We start from the raw sequence: 20966 nt of genomic DNA on the forward strand, positions 1-20966 counted from the left end.
TTCTACTTTCAAGGCTGCTAAAACTTAAATGAAAGGGAAGTCCTTTAAACCCTGACCTTCAGCTTGTGGGTTTACCTTGTTCACATTCTCCTTCAGGAGCCGCATACTGGCTTTATTTATACTTAGTAAAATAAATAAGAGTGTGACCCTTTCTCCTACACACCAGCAGCTTTTTTTCCTGGTATAAAAGGTTCTTTATGTTATTCTGAAATTGATACTGACAGACAGCCTCTTAATAGTCTGTATGTAACAGTTTTTTACAAGTATTTCAGTGCTTTACAAATATGATTGCATGCTTTGATGCCTGTCCCAAAGGGCAAATACCTCCTGGAGGGAACAGCTACATTTGCAACATTGCAAGCAAAATCAAAGACCCTCTTAGTGTGAGAAAGAGAAGAATAGTACTCCAGCTAACCTTAGGAAACTTAAATGGCTTGTAAGAAGAAGTCAGTCTAGTGTAGTGACCTGTCCTTTCAGTAATCTTCCATGTCTATTTGCTTTCAATTTCTTGTGAAAATCAAATACTGAGCCAAAGCATTAGTAGCATTAGTTCAGCGCAGAGTCAGATATGTTGTATCTTGGCATTGTGCACTCACTGGTGCAGGGCTCATCTTGAGCAAACAGAGAATGAAACTGTGGCAGATACCTAGTGTTTCTGTTCCTGTTGCACCCGCAGGTTGGGTCAGTAACTAAAACTAACTTCTGCAGGAAGCTCTGTGTCCAAGATGATAAAATGGGCACTGTCAGTTCCCTAAATGAACTGCTAGATTCTGCTTTCAGCCTGGCTTCTAAGAGAGGCTGGTTAGCGCTAATCCTAAAAACCAGCAAAGCAATTTCTCTTATTGCATGCCAGGAGGATATTCCACCCAAGTCTTGCATCCCCCTCCACCCCCACCAAGCCTCTCAGTACCATCAAATACCAAGCCACCACTGCAACTTTGGACTAGAGTTGGTGGGATGTAGGAAGGAGGCTTGTGTGGAGCATGTGTATCCCTTCACTGGTCTTTGCTTGTCAACTGTTCAGGACCTGGAACAAGACTTGGGGGATGGGGAGAGGAAAGACTTCAGCAGTCCAAGGTGGCATGGGGAGTTCTATTCTTCTCCTTTCTTTTCTAGAGCTTTTGATCTAGCATTTGCCACGGTGTTGATCTGCCACTTGTTTGATGAGAAAGTTGGTGGATGTTATTGCAGAGGAGGTCTTAAGTCCTTTCCTGCTGCTGGAGGAGAGGGTCTGCGGAGTACAGGCAGATGATGGCCAAGTGATGGAGGGGCAGATCATGAAGCTAATACAGGAGATGCCTCACTAGCTCCAGCACTGCAGAAAGACTGTATTGCCATTCTCTTACGCATCACTACCCTTTTCTACTGCCTGTCTACCAAAGATGGTCCAGGAAATCTCACAGTGACTTCTCTCCACAGTAGCAGGGGTTTGTATTCTTTTCTCTGCAGAGAGGTTGGCGCACAGGTCTCAGCCTGGCCTGGTGACTCTGAACTTCTTGATACTGCCTATGACTTTGGAGTGATGAGGAACTTGTATGCCAATCACACTGGGGATGACATTTCTTTTACTGGTTTGGCATAGTCAGTATGGACAAATACACAAATCGATCTTGATTCTTGCACTTGGGTGGGTTTGGACTGTAACTCTGTATCAGAGCTGGCTACCACATTCAAATAAATTCAGGATAAGTGGATACTTTAGAGCCCAGTATTACTTCTCTATTCTTGCCAAATTACATCAACAAATTGCTGAACTGCCTGCAGGTGAAGGTTGCACAGTCTGTTGTCTCTGATCAAATAATGCCTCTGTGTGTGACACTATCCTGTGAGCACCCTATGCCTGTTGCAACTTGAGGAATGTGACCAAATGTGATCAGGTTCTGTATCCTTGAGAAGGAAAGATTTTTTTAATTTTTTTTTTTTTTTTGGGGGGGGGAGAGGGGAGGATGGGGTGGGGTGGTGGTGTTTGACTAAGTTCTAGTTTGCTTGGTGCCTCACCAATATAGAAGTTGTTATGCTTTCTGCATAAGGCCTACATACCAGCAGAGAGGTAATACAAAAGACTGGTTAGAACAGCATAATGTAAACCCTTAATCTGTTGCAAACCTTTGAAGTTCAGCCACCTTCACTGACTGTTGTTAATAATTGGTGTGCAACTTGTACTTCTATTTGTCTTGGTTATGCTGGCACAGATAGGGCCCCAGTAGTCATGGATAGCAGATTGAATAATTTGTACGTAACAGAAGCATGCCATGAAGAATGTGCTTCTGGCTGAAGTGAGCAAGTCACTTTATCATTGGGGTTTTTTAATGCAAGACTATTTACCTGGCAGCTCTGAATTAACACGCTGATGAATTCTGTGCAGGAAGTTTACACAGGTTCCTTGGAAGAATTCACTACTTTAGTTTTCTCTGTTTTTCTACATTTAGGGGATCAACCCCTTAGCCATATGCTCTAAAATAAAGCATAAAAATTAGCCATTCTAAGACTTAATGCTTTCATTCTTCTCATATCTTTGGAGTAGCAGCTATCTAGTAATAGAACTACACAGTTAAGCTCTCTCAAACAGAAAATTACACCAAGAAATCCATAAACAGTAAGAACAGCAAGGGTCAGACTGTCTTACCATGAAGAATTATATGGTATGGGAAGCCCATTGCCTTTTGTTCTTTCTGCTGTTAATGCCCCAATCCTAGCTACCATGGTGCTTTCTGAAAAAATCAGAAATGTAGTGTTGCATTTGAAACACATTTTGGTATTAGAATTCTATTTTGGTACATTTTACACAAAATTGTGTAAACCTTACGGTAGATATTTAGCTCTGATGTTTTATCTTCAGACTGCTCTCAAAATAATTGATCCTCCTTGCCTTTACTCTAGAAAGGTGCTGAATGTTGGCTAAGGGAACTGATCTGTGTTGATGTTAAGTGACTGAATCAGGGCCAGTGTGAAACACATGGTTAAAGCCTGCATTATTCTTTCTGCCTTGCTGGATGTATGCAAACTGCATAGGGCTTAACACTTGTTTCAGTTCCTGTGAAGCAATTTAAGTTCCATAGGTTGTTGAATTTCCTTCCCTACCTTTCTGCTATCAGCCAAAGGCTGATAAAAGAAAGCCACCCCAGAAAGCACAATTCAATCACAGATCAGCAGTCTTGTTTAATACAGTATATCTCTTTATAAACAATTTTATTGTTTCACACAACAAACGTGGTTAGAAAGAGCAGGTACAATATACAACTTGATTGCCTTCAGGGACTTGTGGATGACAGGTTCTGTGAATCCTGAGATCTTTCAGGGTTTGGGAATAATGGTGCAGAGCATCACTGCAGCTGCTGAGCCAGTGAACAACTTGCACATGCATGCAGCTGAGGCAGCATAACTGGCTTTACCTTTATTATCCAGACTGAGAACAGCAAAGGCAAGGAACTGGTTCTGACTTATTATGTAAGAAGTTTGACTTGGGTCTAGTTCACCCATGGTTTCTATGTCAATGAAATCTGCCTGTTTCAATAGTTGTAACTGTTGAGAATTGTCTTCATGAAGCTTGATGTAAAGAAACCAAACAAGCCCATAATATCAACCACATGCTGCTAATTTTAAATCAGTCAATCAGTGTGATTGATAAACATTTAGCATTACTTGGCAAATGAGTGATAGCTTTCTATTTTATTCACAGAATAACAACATTGGGTTAACAACAGAAACAAATAATTAAAGGCAGAACAAAGACAACATTTTTTATTCCTGGTCTGGATGGGTGTTTAATAGTACCTCTACAGGTACCAAATACTACTTGTGTATCTCTAGTGGCTGTAGTATCAAACTAGCCTTAAGGTTCCTTGTATTGAGGCAGTCCACAGAGGAAAGTTAAGAGCAATGAAGAAGGGGTTTAAACTGGAAGTATGACTTGGCCTTAATGTTATTTGCTACAGTGTATTAAGACAGTTCTAGGAATTTCATATACTAAACAGCAGCAGTCATTTCACACTTAACATTTTCATTACAGACAGAAACAGCTACTGGCAATACAAGCCTCAATACCTTTAGACGTGATCATCTCTACTGTTATGTTGCCTTCACATAGCCTCTGTCTTTGAACTTGACAACTGGGGGGTCGTAGTTGATGAGGGAGAATTTGCAAAAGGGATAATGGAGAAAGCCTACAGAAATTACAGGAGAGAAGCTAGGGAGTAGAGAAATGAAGGCCTGCATGGGTGCTATAACAGAGGCTGACAGAGGTATCTGACAAGAAGTTTCAAACAGCACGTATTTCCCTGCTCCCACTAATTCAGCAGGAGTTGCTGCCTCAAACAGAGGCAAAGTACTGCTATTAAGGTAGCAGATGGAATATGGTCAGCAGCACCTAGCTGATCCTACACCTACACACATGCACCCTTCACCTACCCCTTCACAGAGTTCCATGCCCCTAGGAATAGCACGAGACGCACTATTGAAAGGTACTAGTAACCTGACTGTTAGCATTCACTTAAACTTCTCAGCTGTTGGGGGGGAGTATTTTTAATGGAATTGCAAATGAGCATAATGGCGCTTCCACGACTAAGTCTATAGTTGTTGACAATGATTAAACTACAGCTACTATTAAACAGGCAAATTGAGTTACTGGGACATGCTACAATATGCTTGCCAAGAAGCGAAGCCAGACAAGGACTGATTGTATGTATGTGGGTGTGCAGAAAGTGAAAGCTGGTTTTAGCCCAGCAGTGTAATTCTGCTTCAGCTATTATTTGATGTCCCAGGAGATATGTGTGTGTATGTGTCCATGTATGGAAAGATCTTTTTGGAGCTATTATTTTTGACAAGACCTGAGACAGAGGTGTCAAAAACAGAAAGAGAAAACAATGGGTGTGTGCAGTGTGACTTGAAGAGAGCTACAGAATTTGTAACTAACTGCTGCTGACCTGATTAGGATTTTAATCTATACAAACGTGGGGGTAATGACAGGGAGAGTCTGCATGCAGACAGAGTAAATGTAACAACACCCCTGGCTGTTGGGCATGTGACAGACTATCCAAAGCAGCAGTATTCATGCAAAGTTGATACAGGTGGATCAGTTAAAACATTTTTAGCTAGACATCACTTTAAAACTCTAGCATAGACAAGAACAGTTGTGCTAGCCAACAGTGGTTACCTTAAATTTAAAGTTATTCTTGGGGCTCATCACCTTCCTTATGCTGCTGCTAAATGTAGTATGTTAAAAGACATCTCCAGAAACTGGTCTAGCTAAAGCTTTCAGGAAGCTAAAGCAAATGTAGTATACTTTAAACACTGCAGAAGAAGAAAGGAGGAAAAAAACCCCCAACAAAACAAAACAGAGACAAACTCTTGCTAGAATGAACTTCCCTCCTCTAAGAGTCTTGCATTTATTTGCTCCTTTGAAAAGTAGAGAGGTGAGACTAAGCATTTCAGGAGTTAACCATGAACCTTTCATTTAGCTTTCCTAATGCAGAAGTGCTGATCTTGCAGGCCTTCCTTTCAAAAGATGATACAAAAAAAGGCATGGCATTAAGGATTGCTACTTTGCTTCAAGGAGACCCTGAACAATTTAAGAGCAAAAAAAAATCACCAACATTTTCAAGTGTGCCTAAAGAGAGCTCCAGCTGTTGCATCTCTGATACAGCAGATGACTGACTTCAACACTTTGCTTTCAGCAATTTCAACTATTTTATTTATTTATTTAAAAAAACCTCAAACCCTGAAGTGTTTAGAACTCTGGTTAGAGCATGGTTTTCCATCCTCCCTGAGCATGCTTGGTAGAGGGAAGGAAAGCGTCTTTTGCAACTCAGGAAAAAAAAGAAAAGGGACTACGCAATGAGGAAATAGTGGGTACCATATTCTGTCCTTTTGTGTGAAGGGAGAGGCGACAGACAGAAGTAGGTCTCTATAATTTTATTCTCATTACTTACACAGTCACTGCACTGTGCTACAAGTTATTAACTCACAGCATCCTACTGCATGTTATTAGCTTTGCACAAACCTAGCAGAAAGGAAGATTCTGCTTATGGTTAAATGATTGCTATCAACACTTGCTACTATCTGAAGAACAAACCCCTTTTGTTAGAGGATGCAGTCATCATCTTTAAAAGCTATATATAATTTCAGTAATCTTTTCCTAATGCTTCAGATGCATGTATTGAATTTGAATTGGTTTACAGTTAGTCTTATAAAGTTCTGCTTGTTCTTCTTCCAAAGAAAATAGCAGCAAATTGCAAAATAGGAGGGTCCTGTAGCAAAATATGTAGTTATTACTAAATAATCAATCAAAAATTTTTTGTAATTGACAGTCCTGTTTCATTTCTTTGCATATGTTATATGTTGCAGAATTGACTCAGACAAACTCTACACAAGTATATTCACAAAGATAAAGCAAAACAGTTTTCTGTATTACCAAGTTAAGGAAGTTGGTGCTGTTTGGCAAGTAATAATTCGCCTCTTTATTGAAGAGGAAGGTGGATGTGATCAGTAAGTGCTTGTCAATTTGCATCCTGCCTCCTGCTTTCATGCCTTCTTTCCTCCTGACTCAACTTCAGATTGGAAGATGAGGCATGCAGAGTTCATGGGAAGGTGTATGTGAACAATATCACAGAACTGAAGTTCAAGAAACCCATAGCCTAACATCCAGAACAAGTAAATCATGTCTGCATTAAGTTTCAGTTAATTGAAGAAATAGCCTATCACTGTAATAAAATACACAAGGAGGTTATCACTTCTGTAGACCAATGTCCATATTTTAACCTGTTTGAACTAATGTGCAGGGGCTTGCAAGAACAAAGTTGATGCTTTTTTTTTCTGTGGTGAGTACGGAAAAGCCAAGAGCACCAACATTCAAGAAGAACTACTTTCAAATGCCCAGCTGTACACACTGACCATCTCAACAAAAAGGAAAAATGAATGAAGACTAGGAAGAGAAGGAAGAATGTCCTTCTCACTGATGTCTTTGAGAACTGTTATTTAAGAGTGGCTCTTCCCAGCACCATTAAGGTTTGTTCTCCTGGAAAAACTGCTGACAGTGAGATATAAAGCCCCCTATTGCACAAGTTCACCATGTAAAATATGCATTGTGAATACTTTTGAACAGCCTAATCTTATGCACTGTTTTTCCAGTGTGGTCCTTTGTACAGCAAAGTATGTACAGACACAGTCTCAGCTAAGCATAAGATTATGAACTGGTTACACAAGAACTGCATCCTTATACAGCAGCTCCTGCCACATCAGCTTCTGCATTGAACCACAGCTTACTACTGCTTCTGTTATTTTTGTTCTGTATGCAGAATTCTAATCAGGTATTTGAGTGATGAAATAAACAGCTGGTGCCAATAAATACAGTTATTTTTAAGTAGTGTTGTCTTAAATGTTTCTATTTGTTTTCTAGGTATAAAAGTTCCAGAAGCATACAAAATTATTTTCAGCATGAATTGGCTACAATCTCATTGTGACATTAAGGGATTACTTTATGATTAGACCACCTCTTTGCTGTTCCACTGACTGATGACTGACAATTTCAGTAACTATGCTACAACAAAGAGAATGTTAATTCATTTGTCTGGGCACTTAACTGTGTACACATCAACTGTGAACACAGGTGCTGTCAATTATTCCACTGATGCATTTCTTGGAATCTATTATAAAACTTATATTTTTATGACACCATTATTATCAGTTTTCTTCCCTAGCAAGTCTTTGTATTGAGATAGTCATGGTAAGATTTAAAAAAAAAAAAAAAAGGTGCTTTCACCCCTTAGAAACTTATACCTAAGTTGGAGCATAGTCACAGAAGGAACTGCTATGATTGTAGAATGAACTGAACACCACAATGAGTATAAAGTTAAATATAAACAGAACATTGTGTTCAAGGGGCCAGGGGATTACAACTTGTCCAAAAGAAGAAAGTAATGCAAAATTCAAGTTTTGAATGTATATATCACCCTCCATGGAGTAAATGAAAGTGGTTAATATTACTTTTGGACTGCTAAAATTGCACCAGGTCTCTTCCCAGGGTGTTGTCTGTGCACTACTGAAGAGTAGTTCACATTCCCAGGTACCTCATTTTACACTTAACATTGCTTCTCATTCAAGACACTAAACTGCTTCAAAACAGAAACCAGTGCAATTAAGGACAGGCTCTGGCATAGCAACATTCATATGCAATTCTTAGTTTTCCTCAAAGCCTTGGCTTGCACCCAGCTATAGGTTTGAAACTCGATAAAAAGGCAGAGCTGCTTTACATAACTTACCTTTACTATATAACATAGCCATCTTGTTCACGAATTGCACACAGTTTTATAATTGAAAGTACCATATTAATTTGAGGACAAAATGGGTGTAGGTGTCCCATGAATCAGGCACACTTTGAATTCCAAACAATTTTCAAAACTGTTTTTAAATACTCGCCTTGATATTCTCTCTCCCTCTAATGCATTCCATTGTTTTTTAATTAGCCTTGTATTTCTAGTATCTAAATGATTAAGAAACAATAGTTATTCCTCTGCTTATTCATTATGAATACAGCCCACTATGATTTGGAATATAGCTACTCTAGGTGCAGAAGTAAGTTGTCAAAATGCATGAAAGAACATTTAAGACATTTTAAAACTTTGATGCCAATGATATAGTGCACAGTATGCATTTGACTTAAGAGTATGAACAACTTGTTCATTTGATTACTGTATCTACCCTCAAAATTAAATTGACCAATACTCAGGCTACAGTAGATTTAGCCAGATTTGCTTACAAAATAAATCACTAAACTTGAACCCAGCAGAAATATTATCCTCCCTTTCCAAACTGGCAGAAAATATTGTCCACCTTCCACCAATTGTAAATTCAGCTTGAAGTTACTGGCCTAACGTTGTTATATTCCCCATTGATATTTCTTACATGAACTTACAACAGAAATGGTGCAAAATAGCAAGACCTGTTGGAATAGGCAGAAAGGAATTCGAACTTTAATCTGATTGATTTAATTTTTTTTTAGCAGGAGGAAAAAGAATAAAGTTACAAGATTCTTTTAATATTTTCACAATGTTAAACTAAAACTGAGCTCTAGGCTACATGTGTAAGTAAATCTAGAACACAAAAGGGTTAAATAAGATCTTCTTTTAAGATACAAGAACTTAAGCTTGCTTTACGTTTAACAAACTTCACAGAACAGGTACTGCAAAGGAACAACCCCCTCCCCAACTTCTTGTTTAAAGTGAACATTGTCCATAATTCACATGAACTTTAAGTAGTGTTCTCTCAAGAGCCACCTTGAAACCATCTGTGCACTTGTAATGAGATTAAAGAGAATATTGAGGAACAAAATAGCATCTTCAGTATTAATGCAGAAAAGTCTTGCGTATCAATCAGAATGCCCATCAAATGCTATGGTAGGATTTTGTAGGAAAAGAAAGTGTGTATCACAGCAGCCGCCAAAATCCATGTTTTTTTAAACTCCTCATGGCAAATGTAAATAATACCCTTGGATAGTCCCTCTCACCAGGACCAGTTCCTGAAAATGCAGCACATCATTACAGAAGATTTTGCTGCTGGTTTCAAGTTCTTGAACAATAACAATAATAAAAAAACCAGCTTGCCTTTTGTATAGCTTGCATTTTATAATGATGGGACACTTCTGATTTGCTTCATGGTTAATTAATGCTAATACAGTCAGATGCTGAGTGTGTGTGTGAAGAGACATATATATTCTTCTCTTTTTTTTAAATTAGTTGTCTCCTTGTTAAATGCTCCTAACTGGCTACCAAAGTAGCAATATAATTTGGCCTATAAGGAGTTAGTTACCTGTAACAAGTAGAATGGAGGATGACTCGTACAAACTTACTCCCAAAACGCTGGGGTTTTTCAAGTGACACGTTACTTCACCCCTCTGATGTTTTATATCTGCCCAGTATTTGAAGACGAGACAAAAATCTTTCCCTCCCTCAGGTTTTCTTACAAATTTACCCGATTGTTAATACCTTACTAATAGACTGAGAAGCTAAATTCACTCAGGATTAAGCTGGGCCCCATCGGTACAAATCCTTTTTACCTGCATAAACCCTGTGTGCAGCAGGAGACATGCCGATTATTAAGTAAGTTTGCTTTTTTGTTTCCAAACTGACAAGACTGGTGCAATTCAGCTCAGCTCAACATGACATACCATAATACAGAACCATAGGTCTAAACACATCTGAAACATTCTACTCCATGTAATGCTTTTCACATTCACTTGCTATACTTGCTTTGCAATAGATGCGGGCAGAGATTTTCATGAGAGTGTTCAGCTGCATAGAAAAAGGGCTGACATAGCCCATTTGATTATCTCATTGACACTCTGGAAGTGAGGAACACAAACTCAATCTGATAAAGGGTGTTTTACCGGTTGGTTCCCCAATACTGTTACCAAATTCCGTTTGCTACAAAATGTCCTTTCCCCCCCCCCCAATATATAAGTCTAGCTACAGAAAGTCAGTCTGTAGAATCCAGCCATGGCTACTGTGCTGTGAATTAGCCTTATTTGATCAATTATCAGATACCTGCACTTAGCAAAAGGCAAACAAGAGCCAATCAGGTTTCGGCCGGTGGGAATGGCTGCACTGCTCAAGGTAGGTGGAATCTGTTCACACAACTCACAGAATCTCTGTGGATGCCATGTAAAAAGTATGCACCATTTACTGCTCTGGGATGGAGTTGTCTTTAAAGTGACATCATAATTTAACTGAGAAGAAAGAAAAAAACCAAACAAAACCAAACCCTGATAGGTTCTTTATAGTAAGATAGATATAAAAATTTTTCATAAGAATCTCTGTCCCCCTTTCTTTTTGGCTTCCTGGGAAGAACCAGAAAGATGTTCCTACCCCAACAGAATCCCTGATGCTGGTGACACTGCCTAATTCAAAAGCCACACGCGATGAAGGCACGAGTGACCAGTCAGGTCTTCTGGGCTTAAGCAGCTGCAGTTGCTGCTCTTAGTAGTATTTCACCTCCTCAGGATTCACTAGCAGTGAAGAGGTGAAAGGCTGCACATTAAACAGTTTGTCTGAAAGCCATGTGCATAGCAAACTTTTACACCAGCTTCTGTACAACTAATTGTTTTAACTCTGCAGCTGGAATGTTTCCAGCATAAGGCTTTTAGAGTGACTCCAGCAATAACAGAAGCCTTTGGATTTTTCTTGTTTTGTTTAAATCCACTAGCCATGCTCAAAAATAATATTTCTTCATGTTTTATTTTTATACTGTGGCTAGCAGGCACCTTAGTAACCAGCCAGAAATCAACTTCAACCACCATCAACCCCTAAACTACAGTACCAGGACGGTTGACTAAAGAAAGGAAACTGATTGGCTGTAGTCTGAAACTTGCCTAGTACAAGGTGTCTGGCTGACTTTGTCCTAAATAAGGCTAACATTAGTGAACTAAGAGAACAGCATTTGGTTGCAGTCTTGCACTCAGGAACATCCTTCACCAATGCGTTGGCAAGATCTCCCTACTTTCCGATCCAGTTTCACCATTTTCATAATGGCTTCCTCACGCCCACGTCCCATGTGGTCAAATGTGCAGTCATGTTGTTCAGGCAGGCGATGTAACATACAGAACACATAACCTACCATGGAAAGGGAGAAAAAAAAAATATAGTTAGGAACTTGGTTAAAGTGGCAGAATCTTACCTGAATCAGAAGTGAAGGATCACCTACTGGGGGATTACTCAGTTCCCAAAAATTAATGCCAGCTTTAAGTTTTTAATTATCTTCCCTTACAGGGTAAATAAAGCTCTGATTATTTACTGCATTTTCTTGAGTATTTATCAACACAGTATCAAAGCTCAAGTCATATTAAATTTGGGTTGGTTTTTTTGCCATCCTCTCATCCTATAGATCATCTAAACTAGGTATGCCCAGATAGTAACAAAGCTAATGTTTCAAAAGAAAAGTCTGATTACCTTAACTGAAATCTTTTCTGCTTTATGTACAGTTGGTTGTAATTTCTGAAATTCATGCCTATAGTACTTCAGGTTTAGCTCCCAAGCTAATTCAAGTCAGAACTGTTAAATCTAAGCACCTTGCTTCCTCCTTACTGCCAGCACCCCAAGTTGGCAGCGACTGCAGCAGAGTTCACTGCTCCACTACTGTTCCAGTTTTCAGAAGCTTCTCTTCATGAACTGTTCTGACACTAACCACGGGGGGTGAACAGGCATTTGACATAGGGACATGTCATGTCACAACATCTTGCTTTGTAGCTGAAAAGACATAGCTTATTGTCTCTTTGTTTAAAGCTAGTCAATGTTACTCAGTTTTCCAGGGAGCATGTGATTCAGAAACACATGTAGAAATACGTCAATACTTTTTCCTACAGGTGAGGAGGGCATCCTCAGTAGCCACCTCTTTCTAGTCTACAAAGAAAACCAGCTTTTTTCTTATTTGTCCCTAATACTTTATAAGAGTAAAGAAATTGCCTCCAATTTCCTACCTCTAAAATGAATGTGACATAGTGATAAGTAGTATTAAGATGATACAGTAGGGAAGAGAGTCAGACAGTTACAGGGTTCATGTAGTCCACCATATATGAAACGAAGTATGATACTGCCCGTGCTACAGTATTTTTCCTGCCTGATGGTGCAAAGAGCATCACTCTGCCTCTCACTGAATGCTTTACATTACTGCTGCTCCTTGAATGCTCAAAAGATATTAAAACCACAAATGATATTTGAGAGATAGAAAAGGATAAAAATGAGTGAATGATTGAGAGAGTGTGTGTTTGTGCATATATATACACATACACACACATATATATAAAAAAATGTGCGTAAAGTATTTCAAGCTCCTGGACTATAAAACATCAGTTGTAGGAGAGAACAACAGGCTATCTTTATGTTAGCGTGATTGTTAAGAAAACAGAAAGGGAAAAAGTATCACACATGGAATTATTCAAAAAAAACAAAAAAAGTGAAGAGAAATTGATTTATCTTTGTTCTTTGTTTCAATAGCACCAGCTATGAAAAGACACGTTTATTATCTGTGGTCAGCTTTGAAACCCAGTTCTAGGAACAAAGCAAAAAAGACAAGTTTTCTGTATTGGTATACGCGATTCAGAAATATGGATGGAAAGATGCAGATTGAATTGATATGTATCTCGCCCCTTGTGATCATTGCCTCCACTTCAATCTCAGTCTGGGTCATACCACACTCAAATGTGACAAATATCTTTCTTGAGGTACCAAAAATTCAAGGTCTGATTGTTAAAATGAAAACATCCTTGGGACTATAGTTCAAATAGTGAACAGGAATTTCACTCAATTCTCCTACAGAAAGCAGGGACTGAAGGCTTCCCTTATTTCTTGAAATAAGACTTCAAATTATGGAACCAACGTCCACTGCAGGCACAAGAATACATAAATACCTGACTAGATGAGCTCAAAAATCAAGTTCATCATCTTATCTGTAATGGATGTGTAAGAAGCAGATGCAAGAATCCCTGCAGATACAGATTGGGCTGATGTCATTTCAGCTCCTTGTAGGTGAAAACTAGTTTTAAATCCTGACAGCTTTACAGATCCTCTCCACATGGTTAACAAGCATATGAAGAAATGCTATTTAATGTTATCTAAAAGAGACCTTGAACATGTATACAATCTTCACCAAGACCCTTTTGACAATTCTATAAATCTAATAAGAAACTACATATACAACATGATTTATCACTTTGAACATGACCTTTCAATTGCCACATCTCCTTACTTTCTACAAAGCCTCCTGCTTTTTGTAGACCAGTATAACTTCATGATGTTCCTTTGTACTTTGCCACACCCCCGATACAATCTAAACTGTGCTTTGCCACATCTTTGTTTTTTTGAATACCTTTTAGTTCTTTTTAGAGCACCTGTTTTCATGTAGGAAAATTTGTACTGTATGCATGAAACATTATTTATTTCTTCTGTTTGTCACGTATTTCCTTATGCATTCTTGAACAGAATTTCAACAACTGTCCACAAAGCATGGCAGGTGATTTTAATTTTCCCAGATTATGGGAAAAATATTTCTAATTTCAGCAACTAAATGATTTAATCCTGTTATTCATGTATCTATTTAAATATGTATGGCTAATTAGAACTGATAATACCTAAAGAAATAATACCCAAGCACATTTTGAATGTTACTAAAATATTTTTGCATATATTGGCTGTTCTTACGGAGGGGGTTTATTCTTGTTGCATTAGCAATGGTGATCTTTTGGAACCCTCATTTCCAGAAGAGACTTCTGATCTTTAGTCCCATTGCTCCAAATGCCTAAGTCACTTTAAAGATTGGAACTTGTATTTTTGTAGGTTTTATTTAAAAATTTAAAGGACCTGAATACTGTTATATAGTAGCTAGTTGAGTAACAGTAGTTCTGAACATTTTTTCATTAGTTCAGAGTAGATATATTCAATTAAGTTATTACTGCTATAATCACTCCTTGCCTCTTCACTGGTCTGGAAATCAGAGTGGACTTTCTGTGGTCTGTGTGTACACAAGTGCCTCATGTCATACCAAGACCATCAGTTTTTACAGCAGTTCCATTATGAACTTATGTGCACTGGGGCAGAACGCCAATACGTGATCTGTAAAACCAATCCATATTTAGAGGTGAAACCTTTTCTCCTGAGAACTCTGCTTTTATGGTTATAAAGCAAGTTAGATAAATGAACTTTTGCGGTGTATTTACTGTTAAGTTCATTATGGGAAGATATCAAATATAGGTTGTCTCCCCTAAAGGATTTTACTGCAGAAATGCTTCTTTTAGCACACTACAACTAAAAGACAAAATAAATAACTTTCTGATAGGGGAAAGAGCATTAGAAAAGGGAATCCATCTGCCAACTAAAGTTAGTTTACCCTAGTCATCAACCAAAAATATGCCAGACTTCCACTCCAAGCGTAGAAGATTTCAGTCTAGTAAATGTAATAATACATCTCACAGCATTGCAATTGTTTTCTGATGTTAGAAGTAAACTATGAATCACCTACTCCTCAGGCCTCTAATGCAAACATCTTGGAAAAACATTATATAGTGCCTCAAAACCTTTGAGCTCCTCTAAGCACCCCAGAAACTACTTCACAATATATCATCAAAAATTCACTTCCATTTCATCACCAGAGCATAAATGGCTAAAGCCATAAAGCAGTGTACCATCTCTGCCTTACTTGTACCCATACAGATGAGTCTTTTGTGTAGGACATTAAAAAAAAAAAGAAAAAAGAAAAAAGAAAATCATTCAAAGGAAGTCTGAGATCGCACACAAGCAACTGCAAAGTTGCTTTCATCATTCCTGAGGAATCTGCTGGGAAAAGGCAATTGGAGAGGACAGAAAGCAAATCTTCCATATTCAAGACTAGAGAATACCACAGACCTACAGTTTGCAGTCATTTTTCATCATCACCCCCACACAGCATTTTCCTCATTGTTACATTCAAGAGCACTGGCTAGATGGGAGTATGGAATGACAATAAGCAAATATTTCAACTAAAACCTACATTTAATTCTTAACTCTCCATCTTCAAATTCTGAAAACAGTAAGCTGCTAAAATACCAATAAAATGATATGTGAAGCATCAGAAACAATTAAACTAAATGGCATAATAATCCACAACACAAAAGCCAAATTGTCATTTTGGAGGGTCCCTGATTTTTTGTAAAATTTCTTCTTTTCTCTTTGTTAACAGAAAGTGGTCAGACTTTCTGGAACACGGCACAAATGCCCAATAATTGGATTACTGCAAACTACCAATGTAGAAGTACAGCACGCTGTTCTGACTACTCTAGTAGATGTCCTTGGCCAGGCATGGAGTCCTAGACTCTTCTAATGTACTGCTGGAGAACACCACACTGTAACGTAAAATATACAATAAATATAATGATCCCTGTTATGTGAATGGCGTTGTGATAGAAAGGAAGCTTCTTTTTCTTCCACCCTGAGATTCTGGTCCTGATCTCATCGATGAGACATTCAGAAAGCTGCTAAAAGAAGACAGATTTGTTTGTAAGCGTGTTTTGAAAGAAGTGGTGGAAGTGCCAACCAAGCTTATTAAATATTTATACAGCTTACACATTTTCAAAGTGTCTTAAAAACATTTAAAAGTGTCCCTGTTTGCAACATCTTGATGCATATTACCTAAAAAGTAGTTGCATGCTGTTTTTTAAGAATAGAGAACATATTTGGACTTTTCCATACAGTGAATGTGTCATAAGATTAATACAGCAGTTCCATCTACTGAAGAAAACTGAACTTCGCTTATGTAGATGTACATTTTTGTGTTTCTAAAAGCTAAGCCGTTCAAATATCATTGCCAACATGAAAAGACGGAAGCCCTTCATTACCAAGTATCATCAATCATCTTAATTGTTCAAGGTAGACATTTATGTTTTCATTGCCTGTAGTAACTGCTCTGAAAGTTTAGCCTTCTATACTACAGTGACCCCTTCTGATTCATTCAAAGAAGCTCCCATTGGTAGGTGAAAGAAAGTGAAGTCAATATTGCCATACAAAACCAGAGCTTCTGACACCTTGAAATAATCTTACCTGCCCACTAGTCCTGCTATTTACCATTTTCATTCCCAAGTCAAGAGGCATAAGTTCAAAACTGTCAGAATTTGCAGCTTATGCCACTTCCAAATTTTATTTAATAAACAACTTGTGTTTATATAGATCCCCTATAAGGACCCTATTCAAAAGTAGTCTGAGTAATGGCATAGACTTATTCCTGTGCAGAATTCTGTCCTGTGTGCTTTGGCTTCTTCATGTGCTTTACAAGGAATTTTACCTTTCTTGCTAATTTGAAATACTAATCAACAAAGGTTCAAACAGAACTTAAAAATACCTCTTAACCTTAAGAGATGAAGGTGCTGCAAAAATTCTCTACTAAAGGTGTATTATCTAACAAGGTACGTGTGAGTCTATATGCAGATTTCTGTGCAAGAACAGATTTTAACATATCTTTAAGAGGTGAACGTATCTACAGCATATCATACAACACTGCAAAACCAGGCAGATTAACCAGCAGAGAAGATTAGGTCATGCAGTGATACATGCTGCTGCAGCACTGTTCAGAATAATTGGACATCATTCACCAAAAGTGTCTAGTAATCCCCAAAACAATGTTTACGCATCTCCCCCATCCCTTCCAACTGGAAAGATGACTTAATGTGTTGTAAATGATGCTAACAATAAAGCTATTAAAAAAAAAGGGCAGGAGGGAAATATTTTTTTCTTTTTTCAAGACATGAAATAGGTAAGAAATGAATGTAAGAGTAGAACAAATAGCTACCAAGATACCAACCAAGACCCTAAAGGCTTGTACATCAAGTACCTCAGAAAACACTTGCTCTCTGGATTTCAATATAATCCAGCTTGCTCCCCTAGTATTTTGGAGATTGTTCTTCTTAAAAAGAACATCCAGCAATGGAAGGGCATAAAAGTGTGCTATCATCCAGCCTAGCAAAACTTCCAGAGCAGCTTATATGCACAGCTATTTTACAGTATAAAAATATTCTAGTCTGATGGTACCTTGTATTATTCTTCTTCTAGACAGCTCCATTCTTTCATATACTCTAATTATCTCTTCTCTCTCTTGTGTGGGCAATGCTTTGCATTGGCATTGTCAGCTTTCATTACACAACTCAAGGAACATTCAGTTTTACTGACATTTTCCATAAAACCAAACCAAACCCTAACAAGCTAATCAACAAGCTTTTGGAAGTAAGTGAGCAAAATTATTCTCCTGTTTCCCTTTCCCAGTTTTGCAAGATGTCATGGACATTGATTAAATGCTAAGTAGTTCAGAATAACTTGGCTAGGAATCTTGTCATTCCTTCACAAGGGGAAAAGGGGAGTAAGCCACATTATGGTAAAGCTTTTTAACCAAATAGATGTATTTATTAAAACTCCACAAAATACAGCTTGAGGCAGTAATTTCTACCATTTCCACTCCAAGAAGAGTGGATGGGGAATGTTAACCTCTTAAGTGCTCACAGTTAGAAGTCTCTAAATATTATCTTAAAATTTGCCCTCTCAAGGCATTTCAATTCCATGTTTCTTCACAAACAGCACAGCTGCAAGATTCAAGAAACACACAGCAGCAAAAAGTGTACGTATCTTAACAACTTATTTTTCTAATCATTTGCTATGGTCACTGCAACTTGTCTTTCAATATTTTCTTCTTTATATAGATCATCTATACTTATAACTACCAAAATGATCAATAACTGAATCAAAAAGAGGAAAAGAAAAGAGGTGGTATAAGACACCTTAGAATGTTTCTTTTAAACTGCCAATCTGTCCCTGGGACTTCCATCCTGCTTTTAAGTCAGTCATAATCTCAGGTTTCATGCTAGAAGCACACAGCTCTGTGACATCCGTGATGCTACATAAAAATTTATGTCTGGGACTCAGGATGCTTACAGGATGCTGCAGATTCATTTTGTATTTCTACTACTGGGTTTATGCTCAGGAGAAAAGAAGGGAACAAAGATGATTTTTATTTTTTTTTCCCTTTTCCTTTCTTGCTCTATTTTGCTATCTACCATGAAGAGGGTCAAGCAATATGTATGAGCATGCATCACAGAAAAAAAAGCTATTAGTGAAAAAAACTGTCCACAAAATGAATGGAAGATATTGTATGCAAAAGAAAGATGACACCATCTTAATCCTGTAGCAGCCACTGGACAGGTACAGTTAAAGATTCTGCAAGAATTATTTAGACTGCAAGGCAAAGACTTTGTATTTCCAAGTTCACTCATGTATAATCTGTGTTTCAAAGTGTCTTCTGTCTATGTTCTTGAAGATCGTAAGCCTGGAAAGCTGCTTTAAGGAGCACACAAGAGATGTGGTTTTGCACTGTGGAGACTCTGCAAACAAACTATGTTTTATCCCAATTTGTGCTAATTTCAAATTAACTTTCCTATTTATCTTACTACTTGCACAGAAAGCTGTCAAACTATTTTTCCCTACATTAAATGTGACACAAATTTTGAACAGAGAATTTATATCACTTGAGGACAGAGCATGTGCTGACTTTTTAGGGTGTTTTTCCAATCAACAATTCTTAAGGATGTTCTACATAAGACACTATTCTACTCCTTGACTTTGAAACTAAGAATGACTCAGAAGAAACAGTTTCCTCCTGTTTCTTTGAAGGCAGTATTTGGAGTGGGAAAAATTAAGATACGGCACTCTGCTAGATTCAAGTCCTGCTTTTGCTCTAGTGGATACCAACTTCAAAGAAGCAGGGAGCATCTTCAGGAACAGAACTGAGGTTTTCAGGAAATTATTTCTGAATTTCAAAGAATCCTCAATGAATCAAAGTGACAAATACAGCATACCTGCTTTGTAATAGTGAACTGCAATTAAAAAAGTTTGCTGTGAGTCAGGTCTTACTAAATACTGCAGGTCTTGGTCAGGATCATATCTCAGTTCTGCCATGTACCACAAAATAAGAGTGATTAAATCTTTTAGTTTGGATCAAATATTTTTTCTTGCTTTACAGAACACATGCACATAAGAGTAACTACTTCTACATCACAACTTCTTCACCCCTCTACGGATTCATGAGTTGAGGCCAACATCTATCGGAGACAGTCTAACGGAGCAACTTAGGTACATGATTATTCCCACTGATACAGCATGCAATCAATACTCACTTCTAAACTGCTTTATACCTCAGAAGTCACTGACCTACACATTTCATCTGTAGGCTCCCCTTCCAGTGTTACACACCGTCCTCAATTTTTTGTCTAAGTTGCAATCCACAGCAGTCAGGCACAAGCAGTAGTTGTAACACTACAAGTTGACTTACCAGCTAGCACAAACGGTGGGTTACCGCTGTTGTGAAATGTCTATAGAACTGGGTATGATCACACATGAGACACAAAGGCAAAAAAATGGTTGAAGTTTAATTAAACAAAAGAATTTGCAAATAAACCATTTTACTCCAAACAACTTGCAGCATCAACAGCAGTGCCAGATAGTGAACACCAACGTACAACTAACTTGAGGAAGAGGAAAAGCTAGGTTCAAAATGAAAAGTTTGGACTTTAGGTAAAGAGAACACACTGAAACAACACTGCATCTCCCATATCATTCCTAGTTTCACAAGGTTATATCCTGTAGGATGTGAGAGAATTAATCCAAAGAGGAGGATATGCAGTAAAAAAGCAGAATTATGCCAAAAAGGCATCTTAGTGTCCAAGAGCAGACACCAAATAAAGTGGAGGTAAAACATAATAATAGGTAACACTATTGCAAATGGTAGTACTATTATAAAATTAGATTTTCCATAGGCTATACCAGAATATAAAGAAGTATTTGTTTCCTACCCAAAACATTTAGATTTGAGAGTAGTATGAAGTCTTAAAAAAAGTCTCCTGAAGAAGGGCAGGCAGATGACAGCTATCCTAGCATCAGTGCAGTGCCTTGTGCAAAGTGTTTGACATTTTCAAAAGAGCTAGATGAGTATTAATACTTCTAAAATTCTCTCTCTATCCAGCCCACCTGAGCTAATACATTTCTCCCAGAAGCTGCGGATTTAATTAAAAGCCAAAGTGTATCCAGTAATTTAATTAAAACAGCAAGCAATATTGATTGATTCAATAATGTATGTGTATCATTTTGTTTAGCCCAATGAAAATGCAGGAAAGATAAGGCTACTAATAAAGAACTGGAATGAAAAATGAAAGGGTCTATACTAATGTACTGTATGTGTTGTATTAATTCTGTTCTCCTGGATCCTGCATGTATATTGACTTCAAATCATCACATGCTGAATATGATTCCAGGTTTGACTTTCAGTATATTTCCTGAATTATATTATTTATGCCTTGGGTTTAAATAGCTTTCTAGAGGTTGCACCATATTGATCCACAGTCTGACAACAGCTAGGCTTGCTGGCCAAATCACTGGAGAGAAGCAGCTCTATTTCTTTGAAACCTAAATCAAATT

The 20966-nt window shown here is 37.9% G+C and overlaps 1 protein-coding gene across 2 annotated transcripts in view; it reads right to left on the reverse strand.

The window, feature by feature from the left end:
• Positions 1-10436: 10436 nt before the first annotated feature.
• Positions 10437-20966, reverse strand: part of ZFAND3 (zinc finger AN1-type containing 3) — a 143309-nt gene continuing 132779 nt past the window's right edge. For both annotated transcript variants that reach the window (XM_069800379.1, XM_069800380.1), the window contains one exon: positions 10437-11600. In XM_069800379.1, the coding sequence (XP_069656480.1) occupies positions 11446-11600 (155 nt within the window). In that variant the 3' untranslated portion in view covers positions 10437-11445. The remainder of the gene's footprint in view (positions 11601-20966) is intronic.

Source organism: Haliaeetus albicilla, chromosome 13 (genome assembly GCF_947461875.1).
Source record: "Haliaeetus albicilla chromosome 13, bHalAlb1.1, whole genome shotgun sequence".
NCBI lineage: Eukaryota > Metazoa > Chordata > Aves > Accipitriformes > Accipitridae > Haliaeetus > Haliaeetus albicilla.